General features: G+C 55.3%; 1 protein-coding gene across 1 annotated transcript; it reads right to left on the bottom strand.

Annotated features, from left to right (window-relative positions):
* Window positions 1–991: 991 nt before the first annotated feature.
* LOC135249690 (lysine-specific demethylase 3B-like) lies at window positions 992–15541 on the bottom strand. Its single transcript, XM_064325208.1, has 20 exons — window positions 15521–15541; window positions 14273–14944; window positions 12566–13826; window positions 11635–11842; window positions 11139–11353; window positions 10766–10918; window positions 10365–10472; window positions 9930–10057; window positions 9212–9482; window positions 8793–9055; window positions 8287–8553; window positions 7659–7830; window positions 7161–7251; window positions 6613–6743; window positions 5523–5642; window positions 4965–4988; window positions 3296–3435; window positions 2938–3114; window positions 2503–2637; window positions 992–1992 (listed from the first exon to the last, which is right to left on the bottom strand). The coding sequence occupies exons 1-20, from the start codon at window positions 15539–15541 to the stop codon at window positions 1912–1914; spliced, it is 4638 nt and encodes a 1545-aa protein (XP_064181278.1). The 3' UTR covers window positions 992–1911.
* Window positions 15542–15648: the final 107 nt, after the last annotated feature.

The following is a 15648-nucleotide window of genomic DNA, read 5'->3' as shown; positions in this document are numbered from 1 at the left end:
AACCCTTTGATTATTGGAAATCAAATTTTCACTACAAAGCTTAACTGACAGGTACAACGGAAACTCATTAAAACATTGAATGTTTTTGTCAAGTTCTAAAGTAAAAGTTGAACGGAGCACGCTGCTAATTTGAATATTTCAAAAAAAAAAAAAGAATATTCAGATATAGTTCAAAGTTTTGGGTGCCACCTGCCCTGTTGACCAGTTCCATCATTGATGAAACAAAGGCAAATATATTTTTTTTTGGCACCATTACTCCAACCCAGGTGAACACGCTTTTGTTTTCCAACAAATTGTTTTCCTACAAATGCAAATTGCAGTGAATAAGACTGAGCAGACACTAACGAACACAGCATCCTGAACTCTCGCTGCTGATGGATCAGAAGATTCAGTCCAACGTTCAGCCAGGACTTGGAACCACGGGATCTTTGTAAACCAATCACTAAATTGATTACATGCAGCTGTTCTGGCATCAGGCTGGACGCCACGCTCCTCGTTAATGACCTTATAGAATCACTTTTTCTTGCATTTGAAGCTTTCAGTAAACCGTGAGATTAAGATGTACAGTGCCTTCAGAAAATAACTCTATTTTGTTCAGTTGTACTTTCTATTAATCCCCCCCCCCCGCCCACCCCCTCAATACATCAATCAACTAAGCACGTTTATGACCTTTTTTGCCTACAGTTGCTAGTTATCCGTGGCTCTCGAACCTTGAGCACATGCAGTCCTGCAAGGGCTCGACTGGAACTGCCACCAGCATAATCTTGCTCGACGTGCCGGGATGCATTTTGTTCGTTGGCAGTAACGACACGGAAGTTTCCGGTCGCATTAATTAACCGCGAGGCCAATGCCGTCAGTCAGCACGCCGTACAAACCTTTCACTGCGCGGTTTCCATGGAAGCCGCTGAGATACCAGAGTAACCCCGCAGTTCAAAACCTGTGTAGCCATTAGTCAGACATCAGGTAGACATCAAGTGGACGGACAAGCAGGTTTTAAGCTAGAACAAAGTTTCTTTTATTTGCAAAATTTATTTTGAGGAGGAAAAAAAAAAAATCATACAGACTGCTACGCTCAATATATGTCAATACAGTAATGACCAGTAGTTTGTTTTTTTTGTTGTTGAGTTCTGTTTCTAACTGAATGTAAAATGTACGACGCTGAGATCCTTGGACGCGGGGGGTTGTCGGGGGGGGGGGGTGGAAAAGAACGACTGAAAAACGGGTTTATCAGCGATGCCTCTTTCGCTTCAGTCGTCCTTACCCTCGCTGTGTGTTTAAAAACAAGTGCAGGAGTCACCGCAATGGAAGAAAATCGAACCGCGGAAAAGAGAGAACTTTGGTCTGTTTAACCCCTTAACTGCTTCTGGTTCAGTTCCACCGAGACGGGGTGGTGGCATTGGGTGGGACGGGGTGGTGGTATTGGGTGGACGGGTGGGGGGGGGTGAGGGAGGTTAAAACTCTGGTGCTCAAAAACAGTCAAACGAAAGTGAGCTACACTCTTCTATTGGGTGGGGGGTTAAAAACGATAAGATGACAAAAAAAGTTTAAAAAGGACGGGAGCTCATGTTTTCAGAATCGATATCTAGCTCAGAAGGCACGTCACCAGGTTACTCTCAAACCTAATGCCTTTCACACGGGGGGAGGGGGGGGAGGTGTATTTGGAAAAGAAAATACATTTTGTCTTTAAATATGAAGCCCAAAAAAATAATAATCTAAAGACACTGGGGGGGGGAAAGTCTTTTTGTAACACTCGTGAAGCGCTTCCTTCATCCTGACCAGGAGTTGAGCAGGGAATCGCTGAGCTCGTCCGCCATCTTTCTGAACAGGAAACGAAAGGCCGTTCCCTCCCCGCCACTTCCTGTGAGGTTTGACGCGTCTCCCCGCGTGGAAGCAGCAGGGGGCGAGCAGGAACTAAGAGCGCCCCAGCTTCGGTTCGTGGGCCCTCAGCGTCCCGACCGCGTCCTTCACGGCGTGGTAGATGATGTTCTTCACCTGCGGGCGCCAGAGACAGAGGCACGTCAGCTCCACACGGTTACCGCACCATCGCTAACGCTAACCCCTCGCCTCACCTTAAAACCAGACGCCACCGCAGACCCAGGAAACCAGGCGAGGGGAGCAAGCTGTGCAATCAGCCATTCCCAAAAAACCCTGCGAAATGTGGGTTTGTTGGAAATGCTCTCTCAACAATTCCAAGCCAGTGTTCTAGAACAGTAGAACATTCCATGCGTTGTTCTAGAACTCTTCTTTCAATCAGCAGCAGTGATTGTGACATCAGCATCAGAATGGTCCATTAAGAACTTTCTAATTGTATGTGTGTGATCTTGCAGCTTAATAGGTTATAACTGATCAATTAAGCAGAGTAAAAACATAAACCTGCAGAGCCTGCTTCTCTCCGAGACCAGGAGTGTGCACCAGTGGCGTAATGTTTAATGTTGTCTTTGACTGGGATCGGTTTCTGCGGACATTCCCACTCTTCCAGACCAGACACCATTCAGTGCTCACCTGGAGCTTGTCCTCGTGGTTGGAGTGTGTGTTGGACAGGTGTCTGAACTCCTGTGTCAGTCTGAAACAGTGCTTCACGTGCTCCGGGGAGACAAAGTCTTCGGCCGCTTTGATGCAGCTGTACAGGTTATGAACCTGAGGAGGGAGGAGGGACGGGTGAGCGTTAAAACAAAACAAAAACACAAAAACGTCTGGGAGATGTGTCATATTTATGTTATGTTATATAGTTGTGATTAGCCCTGCACCAACCAGCCCGCCCACCCACGCCCGCCCCCCAGCGCCCCCACCCCACCTGCCCAGCCCCACCCAGCCGCCCCCCCCAGCCGCCGCCCGCCCCACCCAGCCCCCGCGCCCGCCCAGCCCCCACCCAGCCGCCCGCCCCCCCGCCGCCCCCCCCGCCCGCCGCCCGCGCCCCCAGCCCCCCCCCAGGCCCACCTGGTGCGGGGCCCCCGCGGGGATGAAGACGGCGTCCCCCAGGAACTGCACGATGGCCCAGCCCTGCACCCCGTACTCCTCCAGCAGCCGCCGCCGCAGCACCTGGTCCAGGTACCAGCTCTGGTCGTGGATCGGGTCGTGGTCCGGCGGGTTCTCCTGCCCCTGCTCCTCCCCCACCTGCAAAGGCCCATGGGAAATTAGACAGCAGAAACAGCACGCTCGCAGGTAAAGAGAGGCACAAACTCACACACTAGCTGAAGTTTACTTTCATCTCTTCAATCCCAACCATCCACACGTTTGCTAATGCTCGTGATATTGTCAGCTGTGAGGGGACGACCTCTGACCCCTGACCCCTGACCTTGCGAAGCAGCTCGCGGATCTTCTCCGCGTCCTTGGCGGCGTAGATGTGCCAGAGGGCGCCGGGCTTCTCCTTCGCCTCGTAGATCCGCCGCATCGTCACCTCGTCCACGTCCCCCTCCGCTATCGTCGTCATGACCTCTGCGCAGACGGCCGGACAGGAAGTTTAGCCACGGCTAGCATCGCGGCAACAATCTAGCCACGGCTAGCATGGCGCGACAGAGTCAGTGCTATGCTCATCCTGAGACCGGGTTCTGCTAACTTCTGCACAACAGAGGTGCCATGGGACCCCAGGCCAAATATTTTTAACTTTTACCATCAAGATTTCTTGACATAAACCAAAGTTAATAGGGCTGGTGAAGCTGGTATGTGCCTTGGATCCAATCTTTTCAAGAATTTACAGACAATAAAAAGTACAGGATGAAAAAAAATGCGTTCAGTCATAAACAATATTTTTCAAAGGGAGAATGGAGAAAAATAAATAAATGAACAGGTAAGTACAACATCACAATACAAAATTCACAAATATACACCACACATGAGCAAAACTGCACTTGAATTGAACAAAAGGAAGATAGGACACTGAATGGAGTTTAGAAGAAGAATTCACTCTCTACTGTTCTGGGAAAATAAAGGCATACTCAATATTAGGCATAGCCGAAGACCAGGGTTTGATATCAGCCATGGCCAAAGACCCGGGTGTGATATTAGCCAATTCCAGCAGATGATGCTTTAAATGTAACTCCTGAGAGAAACAGAAGCCCTACCCCCCCCTCCCCCCCCCCCCCACACACACACGCACACAATATTATTTTGAATGCCCAAACATAATGTATCCCATCACTGCAATATGCTAAATTTGGGACAGCACACTGCACTGAGAGCGAGTGACTCATCAGTACACATAACCCCCAGCCACCCTCATGTCATATTCAATCCAAAGGGGCTTTTTACAGAGACACTAAGTCACTACGATGCTCTACACAAAAACAGGAAAATAGAAAAACAAACAGGAAATGTAAGACTTGAATGACTGAAAAACCACCCAGTGGTAAAAAAAAAAATCCCCAATGGGGAAAAAAAAATTCAAACAATGGTGAGAAAAAAAAACTTCCCAGAGGGAATAAATCCTGGAAGGAGCAGATCTAAATGTGCCTCCGAACCCCAGCTATCAGGAAGTAGCCAAAAAAAGTATCCAAGTATCCATCAATCACTGTCCGCGAAGTTCTGGCTGCTGCAATGGGGGAATTGCACTTCCCGTACCATGGAACGTACAGTGTCTTCTGCGGAACACCCAGGGTGCACTGCAGTTACCCAGGGTGCACTGCAGTCACACAAATCATACCTTGGGACACCACTGAGAAATTAAACATTTAATAAAATAAATAAATAAATAAATGAATGAATAAATAAACAAATAAAGAGGCACACAGGAACCTCCCTCAGCAGATTTAGTAGGAGTGGAATATGACGGTTGATCTACAACAGGAAAGACAGGAAAGATGAGTAGAACGTGATTGGGTGAGAGTCCTAGCCAGTCCATTGGTCAGGTGCCCTGACTGACCAATGGGAGAAGTAGAACAGTGGTGGGGGGGAAGAGAGTTAGCCTAGAGGAGCATGCTGGGGTGGGGTGGGGGTGAGGGGGCTGTAAAATATTAAAATACACAGACCTGCAAATCCATTGGGGACTGCGTCTGTGAAGGAAACATTTTTGCAACAATCAACACAAAAACACCGCACTGCAGAATCCAATATGGCCCCCAGCCTGTGGCCCCCCTCACACAGGGGTCTATACAGAGGAGACAGTGTGTGTGTGAGTGTGTGTGTGTGCGCGTGTGTCAGTCGTGACTTCTCAAACTAAAACTGAAAAGAAAAGCAACCGTTCATATTGTTTGCAAACAAAAAATAAAGAATTCAAACAAAAAAAACTTTTCTGGCTCCTTTTCCAGCCATTTTGCAGAAATGGTGGAAATGAGAAACTTTTACCAGCCTCCTAAAAATAACTGAAAACACACCTGACTTGCATATTAAAACACTTCAGCAACAGCTGTAGAATGCACCACACAATGCAGTCACAAACATATTTTTATCGATAAAAAAGACAACAAATTCAAAATAATACCAAAAAAAAAAAAATGGAACAGGTTCACTCGGACACGCCCCCGCCACTCACTCAACAGACATGCCAGGCCCCGCCCACTCCACCATGGCCCCGCCCTCTCGCTCACCCTGCTGGAAGTCTCCCTCTCCCTCGGGGATGCCCACGTACACCATGACGTTGACGGCGTCCGACACGTCCAGGTGCAGGTTGGTCGTGCCCACCTTCCTGTCCTCCGAGGAGGTCAAGCCTGCGGAGAGAAGCGTTCAGCGTCACCTGTACGCCACCTGCAGCCGCCGCGATCCGAGGCTCTTCATAACTTAGCATTAAGGTTCCCTTTGGTTGCTTTGTTACATTACATTACAGGTATTTAGCAGACGCTCTTATCCAGAGCGACGTACACAACTTTTACATAGCATTTTACACTGTATCCATTTATACAGCTGGATATATACTGAAGCAATTCCGGTTAAGTACCTTGCTCAAGGGTACAACGGCAGTGTCCTTACCCGGGAATCGAACCTGCGACCTTTCGGTTACAAGCCCAGTTCCTTACCCACTGTGCTACGCTGCCTTAAAATTTTTTATTATTATTACAACTCTATAAGCAAATGTAATACTATTTTGTAAGTGAATGTAATAAAATGTTCAGATACTGACTGGGCTGCAGGTGGCGCTGTCAGTGACTGGGCTGTAGGTGGCGCTGTCAGTAGCGCTGTCAGTGAGTCAGCTGTAGGTGGCGCTGTCAGTGACTGGGCTGCAGGTGGGGCTGTCAGTAGCGCTGTCAGTGACTGGGCTGCAGGTGGCGCTGTCAGTGACTGGGCTGCAGGTGGCGCTGTCAGTGACTGGGCTGTAGGTGGCGCTGTCAGTGACTGGGCTGCAGGTGGCGCTGTCAGTGACTGGGCTGTAGGTGGCGCCGTCAGTGACTGGGCTGCAGGTGGCACTGTCAGTGACTGGGCTGCAGGGGGCGCTGTCAGTGACTGGGCTGTAGGTGGCGCCGTCAGTGACTGGGCTGCAGGTGGCACTGTCCGTGACTGGGCTGCAGGGGGCGCTGTCAGTGACTGGGCTGTAGGTGGCACTGTCAGTGACTGGGCTGCAGGGGGCGCTGTCAGTGACTGGGCTGCAGGGGGCGCTGTCAGTGACTGGGCTGCAGGTGGCACTGTCCGTGACTGGGCTGCAGGGGGCGCTGTCAGTGACCGGGCTGTAGGTGGCGCTCTCACCGTATGCGTTGTACATCTTGGGTCCCAGGTCCGGCCGCACGAAGAAGTCGGGTAAGCGAGCGGCCAGGTTGAGCCGCCCGTCCCGCTTGGTGTATTCTGGGAGGGGCAGGTTTTCCATCAGATCATCAAACCTGAGGGGGGGGGGGGGGGCAGAGACACAGAGAGCACGGTCAGTTTATAAACATACCCCAAAACTGCAGCAGCATCGCTGCAGTTACACACAAAAGGTACACGTGCAGACACACAGTCCAAACACAATGACACCACCTGTACGGTCCGTGTGGAAGTGGAAGTAGTCATTTTGATAGTTCTGGTGTGTGAGAGAGTGTGTGTGTACTTGTGTGTTTGTGTGTGCGTGTGTGTGTGTGTCTATGTGTGTGTATGCGTGTGAGTGTGTGTGTGTGTGTGAGAGAGAGAGAGAGAGAGAGAGAGAGAGAGTGAGTGTGTGTGTGTGTGTGCACGCGCGTGTGTGTGTGTGTGTGAGTGTGTGTGTGTGTGTGAGAGAGAGTGTGTGTGTGTGTGAGAGAGAGTGTGTGCGTGTGTCTCACCGTGTTGGCATCATGTCTCTAAAGTCCTCTCCAGGAGGCCAGTCCTTCAGTTTCAGCACCATTGGCTGCCCGTCACTCCCCTGCAGCCGCTCTGTAACACACACACACACAAAATACAAATCCCATCAGGCATTTCACCAACATCCCAATGACATCACAGCCAATGAGTCAGCAAAGAACCATGGGAACTTGAGGAGTGGGAACCACAGGAATGACTGTCTTCCACAGAATTTTTACTGTCACTCCAACCCCCTCACAGGACATGGGCATGTGTCCACACTTGCATGGATGAATTTTAAATCACAAAGATAACGAGATAACGAATGTTATTTTAGTATGAAAAATTCGTTCTTTTCAAGTCAGAGGGCAAGAATAATTTCTTTTAAAACCATAAAGCAAGATGGCAGTGCATTTCTGTTATCAAACGACAGCAGAAGCAGAATTTGTATCAGTCTTGGCAGATGCATTTTTTCCTCTTCAGCTGAAATCCGAACTCACTGGAGATGACCTGGAAGCCGTCCCAGAATTCCCGCACTTTGACGTCGGAGATGATGGCGCAGTTCCGGCAGTTGACCAGGTCCACGTCCTGGTCGCCAAACTCCCTGCTGAAGGCCTCCGGTCTCCACAGGCCCCCGTTCAGTTTCTTATGAATCCCTGACACCAGCACAGGCTAGAGAGACACAGGCAGCACAGGCTAGAGACACAGGCAGCACAGGCTAGAGACACAGGCAGCACAGACCAGAGAGACACAGGCAGCACAGGCTAGAGAGTGAGACACACTCTGGCCTGTGCTAAAGCGTCTCACCAGAGCTAGCTACTCTCACTAGCAGTAATGCCGCTCAGCTGCACTAAAGCCCACTCAACTGTGCTAACCCCCGTCACCTGAGGCTCTGCTAACCCTGCTCACCTGCGCTAACTCCGCACGGCAGAGCTCAGTCCACACCTGTGCTAACGGCGCTCGCATGCGCTAATCCTGCTCACCTGTGTTAACCCAGACTAGCTCCTCTCCCCCACGCTAACGCAACTCACCTGCGCTAATGCCCCTCCCCCACGCCAATGCCCCAATCCCATACTAATGCCCCTCTCCCCCACGCGAACTCCTCTCCCCCGTGCTAACGCGGCTCACCTGGCCCTGCTTCCAGCACTCGCGGAAGATCTTCCAGTTGTTGCCGTTGCTGGGGTCCTGCAGGCAGAGCAGCCGCCCGTCGCAGAGCCAGGAGTGGGAGGTGTGGGGGTCCAGCACGCTCAGGCCCATAACGCCGTCCCGCCGGCCCACTGACCCCGCCTCCGCCCCATCGGCCCCGCCCCGCCGAAACTCCGCCTTCTTCGTCTCCACCACCGACGCGATGATGTGATCCAGGAAGTTAGGCAGGCTGCCCTTGGACTTATCACCCTGAGGGGAGAGAGGGAGGGAATGAAGGGGAGAGGAGAGAAGGAGAGAGAGGAGAGAGAGGAGGAGATATATGCTGTCAGGCAACGAGACAGCCGAACTGATAATGACACAGGCTGTGTGTGTGTGTTCGAGCATGTGCATGCGGGCGTGTGTGTGTGTGTGTGTGTGTGTGTGTGTGTGTGTGTGTGTGCGCGTGCGCGCGTACGTGCGTGCGTGCGTGTGTGTGTGCGTGCCCGTACCCCTGAGGACGTGGAGAAGACGGAGGGGAAGGGTACGCCGGGGTCGGAGGGGCCCTGGGGCAGCTTCCCGGGCCCAGAGTTGAGCAGGTCCCGCAGGCTGGACCCCTCCGCTTTGGGCTGGGCCCCCCCGGACCCCAGCAGCAGGCTGTTGAAGAGCTTGGGGCTGGACAGGGAGGACGAGGGCTTGGACAGGGTGCCCAGGGAGTCCAGCCCAAAGGGTGAGCGACCGTCCCGGGACATCACCGACCGCAGAGAGCCGGGGTCTGGGGGGGGGGGGGGGGAGATAGGGTGAGATAAAGACAAAGAGAGCCTGGCAGCCCTGTTACACAGTAAATTATTTATTGATATGCGACGTAGGACTTGTAGTTGTACAAGGACACTGTAACAGGCATGATGCTGACCGGCACACGGAAGCTTACCTTTCTCACCTTTAGTCTCCTCTTTGGCCTTCTGGGTCGCCAGGTCTGCCAGCCAATGAAGGGCGGAGGAGGAGGCGGAGTCTGTTCCGGGGGGGCGGGACTCTTTAGGAGGAGGCGGGGCGTTGTTACTGCCGGTTATGTCGCCGGTGGGCTCGATCCCGCCTTCTGCCACCGGCTCTGTCTTGACCATCGATGGCGAGGGCGTGGTCGCCAAATCGCCGTCTGTTCTGGGCGTGGCACCAGTGGCGCCCCCGCTGGAGTTAACGCCAGACTGCGGGGAGACGAGAGCCTCCGTTACAGACCAAAACCTCATCGATATCATTAACATAGCATAGCATAATATAGTATAGTATAGCATAGCACAACATAGCATAGCATAATATAGTATAGTATAGCACAGCACAACATAACATAGCATAGCATAATATAGTATAGTATAGCATAGCACAACATAACATAACATAGCATAGCATAATATAGTATAGTGTAGCATAGCATAGCACAACATAACATAGCACAGCATAGCATACCATAGCGTAATATAGCATAGCATAGTATAGCATAACATAATATAGCATAGTACAGTATAGCACAGCACAACATAACATAGCATAGCATAGCATAGCATAGCACAGCATAACATAGCATGGCAAATCATAGCATAAAATAGCATAACACAACACCATAGCACAGCACAGGGATGGCGTTTGGGGGGTACCTGTGAGAGGCCGTTTGGGGCGCTGGGCCGCACCAGGGGCTTGGTGTGTCGGCTGGTGCAGGGGCAGTTGGCTTTAATGCCCCACTTGCCCCGTGCAGCGTGCACCATGTCCCCGATGTTGTAGAGAGCTGCAAAGGGAAAGGAGAGGGTTCATCAGACAAGCACCACGAGACCTGAAAACAGACCTGCCATCAACAGGGAAGGAGTCTGCATTTAAACACAGCTTTGAGTGTTAGGCTGACCCAGGTTGGGCTGACCCAGGTCGGGGTGACCCGTGTTGGGCTGACCCGGTGTTGGGCTGACCCATGTTGGGCTGACCCGTTTCGGGGTGACCCGTGTTGGGCTGACCCTTGTTGGGCTGACCCGTGTAGGGGTGACCCGTGTTGGGCTGACCCGTGTTGGGCTGACCCGTGTCGGGGTGCAGGGTAAACGGACCTGTCCCAGGGATGATCTGAGTGGGCATGAGGTTCTGGGGCTCGTGCGGCTGCCCCTTCGCACACTTGAGCCAGGAGAACACCTCGTCATCCAGAGCTTCATCCGGCTCTGAGGGAGGAGGAACTGAGTGTCAGATTAAACACACACACAGATTAACACACACATACACACACAACATCGACATCAACACACACACACGTGGACACACACACTACATCAACATCCACACACTTCCAAAGCCATTCTCTCTCACGCTCACTCACACACTCTCACTCTCAAACACTCACACACACACACACACACGCACTCTCTCTCTCTCTCTCTCACACACACACACACACGCTCTCTCTCTCTCACACACATACTCACACACACACACGCGCGCATACTGTGCGGCTCACCCTCCTGCGGCCGGCTCTTGCGCAGTCTGTAGCAGTCCAGGCAGACGCCGAAGCCGCACTTGCGGCACACCCAGTGGATGTTGAAGAGCGTCGTCTCGCACACGTCACACATCTCCCTGACGCCCCGCACCGCCCGCTTCCATGCCACCTTCTCTGCTCGGCAACAGGGGACGACACGCGTCAATCAATCAATCAATCAATCAATCCAGCAATCCATCAATCAATCAATCAATCACCCTGAACATGGAGGAGAAACCCCCCTATCCCTCATCCCCCCCACACACCGGGACGCCTTTAACGTTAAACGAACAGAAGACGGCAGACAGGTGAAGGAAAGGTACAGCGGTTTCTGGAAGAGGAAGAGCGGACGTACGGTGCGGCTCCACCATCATCATGGCCTCCTTCTCGGACATGACGAGCTGGCAGAACTGGTCGCCCACGTTGGCCAGGATGTACTTGGAGGTGTCGAGGTCCAGGCCCTCCTGCGCGTTTGGGGAGGGGAGCCAGAGCCCCATGGCCAGCGGGTCGCTCTGCTGGGGGCTCAGGAAGCCCTCCACCCGCAGGACGCCCTTCCGCGTGAACGCCAGCCTGAACGCCAGGGGGGAGTCCGTTAAACCCCAAAACTTCAACCCTAACACCCCGAAACCTCAGCCCCAACACCCCAAAACTTCAGCCCCAACACCCCAAAACTTCAGCCCCAACACCCCAAAACTTCAGCCCCAACACCCCAAAACTTCAGCCCCAACACCCCACAACTTCAGCCCCAACACCCCACAACTTCAGCCCTAATAAGCCAAAACTTCAGTCTGAACACTCACACATCTCACTCACACACACACACACACACACACACACTCACGCACACACACCTGCGGAAGTGGAAGAAGCGGCAGGCCACGTTGGGGTCGTCGTCGTCGGACTCCTGCTCGCGGAACTTGCGGTAGCGCTCCAGGCGGCACTCGCGGCACTTGTGCAGGTGGGGCGCCACGTTGATGCAGGAGCCGTCCTGCAGGAAGGACTCCCCCGACTGCTTCAGCCGCCGCACCTTCGTCTGGTCCTTCAGCACCGACTGCCCAACTGCCACAGGGGGGCGCCAGAAAACAACAGCGTCAGCCCCCCCAAACATCAGCACCGGCCGGAGAACCAAGCAGCATCGCACCCCATTGTAGCGGTAGCGCTCGGTGCTCTGCTAGCGCTCTGGGCTCCGCTAGTGCTCTGGGGTCTGGGCTTAGTTAGCACTGTGTGTTCTGCTAGCGCTCTGGGCTTAGTTAGCGCTCCATGCTCTGCTTGCTCTCTGAGCTCTGCTAGCCCTCTGGGGTCTCGGCTCTGCTAGCGCTCTGGGCTCTGCTAGTGCTCGGTGCTCTGTTAGCATATGGTGTTCTGCTAGCGCTCTGGGCTCTGCTAGCACTCTGCTAGTTCTCTGTGCTCTGTTAGCGCTCTGGGCTCTGCTAGTGCTCGGTGCTCTGTTAGCATATGGTGTTCTGCTAGCGCTCTGGCCTCTGCTAGCGCTCTGCTAGTTTTCTGGGCTCTGTTAGCGCTCTGCTAGTTCTCTGGGCTCTGTTAGCGCTCTGCTAGTTCTCTGGGCTCTGCTAGTGCTCGGTGCTCTGTTAGCATATGGTGCTCTGCTAGCACTCTGGGCTCTGTTAGCGCTCTGCTAGCACTATGTTAGCGCTCTGCTAGTTCTCTGGGCTCTGCTAGTGCTCGGTGCTCTGTTAGCATATGGTGCTCTGCTAGCACTCTGGGCTCTGTTAGCGCTCTGCTAGCACTCTGTTAGCGCTCTGCTAGCGGCGGGACGCTCACCTTTGAAAGGCTTGCTGCGGGGGCGGCTCTTCCCCACGCCCTTGCCTTTGCCCTTGTCGTCGGCGGCGGAGCGCAGCGGCAGGGGGTCCGGCTCGCCGTCCAGCGGCTCCTCGGCCTCGCTCAGGTCCGACAGGTCGCTGTTGGAGCTGGAGTCCGAGTCCCGCTTCGACGAGGCGCCCCGGTCCTCCAGCGCGAACTTCTGAGGGGCGTCGCCGTTCCCGCCACCGAAGACCGAGAACCCGGTCTGCTCGATGGCGCCCCCGTCCGCGGGGCCCCCGCCCGGCCCCTCCCCGCTCTGCGGGGGGGCCTGCGGGGCGTCCGGCAGGCCCGCAGAGGGTTTCGGGGCGAGCGTGGAAACGGGCGAGGAGGAAGAGGAGACGGCGGTAAAGGAGGAAGACAGGAGGGCCCTCGGCTGCTCCGACATGGTGAACAGGTTGGGCTTGCTCTCCGCCGGGACGCCCAGGCCGTCCGCCTCCGCGGGACCCGAAACGCTGGCTCCGGCGGCGGACGGGGCGGCGGAGGCAGAGGCGGCGGTCTGGGGGGACGGCAGTCCGCTGAAGGGGCTGTGGGACAGCTTTTCGGTGAAGGCCAGGAAGGGGTTGGAGGGCTCCTCGCGTTTCGGAGTCTGCAGGAAAAGGTTCTCGTGCGCCTCCGAGCCCTTGGCTTTGGCCAGCAGGCCCAACCCGCCCCCCATACCGCCGGTCGCCAGACCCCCCATTCCCAGGCCGGACCCCCTCAGACCCCCAGAGCCCACGCCCCCGGGGAAGCCCGTCGAGAGTTTGGGCATGGCGTCCACCCCGAAGGGTTTGTTGAGCACGGCCCCGTTCCCAGACAGCGGGGCCTCGGGCGCCTTGCTGGGGTCCTTCAGCAGGCTGTGGGCGGGGCCGAAGAGTGGCGGGGGCGCGGGTGGGAGGGCGGCCTTTTTGAGGCTCTCGGCGGGGGGGGCGGGTTTGAACAGGCTGGGCGGCTCCTTGCCCAGGCTCTCCGACACCACGGTGAAGTAGTTGGTGCCCTTGGCGACGGCGGCGGCGGCGCCGGTGGCGGCTGCGGCCGGCCCGGCCCCGGCCGTCTGGCCCATGCACTGGAAGAACAGGTTCGGCGAGGACTCCGCGTCCCGCGCCGGCTCCTCTTTGGCCCCGAACAGGAACCCGAAAGGCCGGGCGTCCGGGCCCGCCGTGCCGTTGGTCTGCGCGGGGGTCGCCACCCGCGCCTCGCCAAAGAGCGGCTGGGACATCCGGAACCCCGCCGCCGCCTTGGAGCTCTGAAACAGCAGCACACGAGACACACAGGCGAAACAGGCGTCAAACGGGTAATCAAAACACCCACGATTTACACCACCTGAATCCTCAGGGATAGACACTGCAGGCTCACTTCTGATTGGGAGCCCACTGAACAGTCACTGCCGATTGGTTAAAATCCCTAAATAAACATGGCCACAAACGTAAACATGGTCTTCAAATGACCAATACCCATTTCCTCCAGCAGTGGGCAGTATAAGAATAGAATTTAAAACCCTAATTTAAAAATCAACTCAACGGAACAGGCATATAATCAGAGTTTACTTTGCTTCACTTTCCAGTGTAACTGCTACAGCCGCTGATTTTCAAAGCATAAGGTCTGAAAATTCTGCCCAATTTTGGCTCAAGCTCTACTCCCTCTTCCCTGGAACCCACTTTGGGACGGGGGACACATCCCCCCCATGCTTACCTCGGTCGGGGCCCCTCCCCAGCTGGGGGGCGTCTGGCTGAAGCCGAGCGGGGCAGCGGGGGGCCCCGCCTCAGAGAGGTGCGAGGAGGCGGGGCCGGGGGAGACCAGGGGGGCGGGGGCCGAGGGGAACGCCAGACGCCCCTCCTTCTCGGGCGCGGAGGCGGCGGCGGGTTTGGGGGACCCCCCCGGGACCAGGCTGGGCATCTGCCCCAGGGAGGGGAAGGAGGTGTTGGAGAAGGGGGAGGGTGCGGGTTTGAGGGGGGGCAGCGTGGGGGTGGGAGGGGCCGTGGGGTCCCCGGGGGCCGGTCTGTCCTGCCCCCCCAGCGCCCGCTCGTTCTCCTTGGCGTAGGAGACGAAGCGCAGGCCGGACTGCCCCGGCGGGACGCTGGGATTCGGGGAGCCCTGGCCCTGGGGCTGGCCCACCTCCGGGGCGGGGCTGCTGTTGCTACTGTTCCCCAGTCTGGCCCCGCCCCCCCAGGCCACCAGGCCCTCCTCCATGGCCTCGCTGGCCCCGCCCCCGTTCTGTCCCTGGGCGTCGCCCTCCCCCGCGCCCTTGAAGCGCTTGAGCACGGCGTCCCCCTCGCTCTCCGAGGCGTTCCTACGGCGACGCCCGCCGTCCCCCTTTCCGCCATCGCTCTCCTTCCTGCGCCAGCCCACAACGCCCGACAGGGTCTGGGGGGGGGGGGGGGAGGAGGGGTAGGGAGACAGGAGGGGAGAGATTGTGAGCAGAGGTGAGAGAAGGACAAAAAATAGGGAAATAAAAGAGATGAGAGGAAAGGTTGAGTGAGCGGGAACAAAAGAGAAAGGTGTGAGGAAAGGAGAACTAAGCAGGCAAATGCAGGTAAGAAATGTCAGACAATTGGTGACACTGTGATATAGCACAACACAAGAATAAAACAGTCCGCGAAATAAGAGAGAGACTACTCATCAGAGAACCTGGCAGCTCACGTGAATCCGGGTCCACACCTCTCTTTGGTGTCAGCGCGGGACACGGTCAGAGCCGCCGCACACGCACCAGAGACCACGATCAAACTGACCCCTTGTAAACGCTAAGATGAGCATTCAGCGCTAATCGCAACCCTCAGCACCCAGCATCCTGCATCAACTCCAGTCCACCACACCGCCGTGACTGCCTGTCAACGCGACACGGCTCCAGCATCCTGCCAGTCCAGCCCAGAGACCACAGATCCCCACCGCAGACACGCTCTGCTAACCGCTAACCGCTAACATTCAGCGCTAACCGCTAACACTCAGCACATCCTCAGACATCCTGCCATTCAGTTCCAGCTCCAGAGACCACAGATCACCACCGCAGACACGCTCTGCTAACCGCTAAGCGCTAACATTCAGTGCATCCTCACAGTTATCCAGCCATT

The sequence above is a fragment of the Anguilla rostrata genome, chromosome 3 (genome assembly GCF_018555375.3).
Source record: "Anguilla rostrata isolate EN2019 chromosome 3, ASM1855537v3, whole genome shotgun sequence".
Lineage (NCBI taxonomy): Eukaryota > Metazoa > Chordata > Actinopteri > Anguilliformes > Anguillidae > Anguilla > Anguilla rostrata.
Note: the sequence above shows the minus strand (reverse complement) of the source record. Positions and strands in the feature narration are given on the sequence as shown.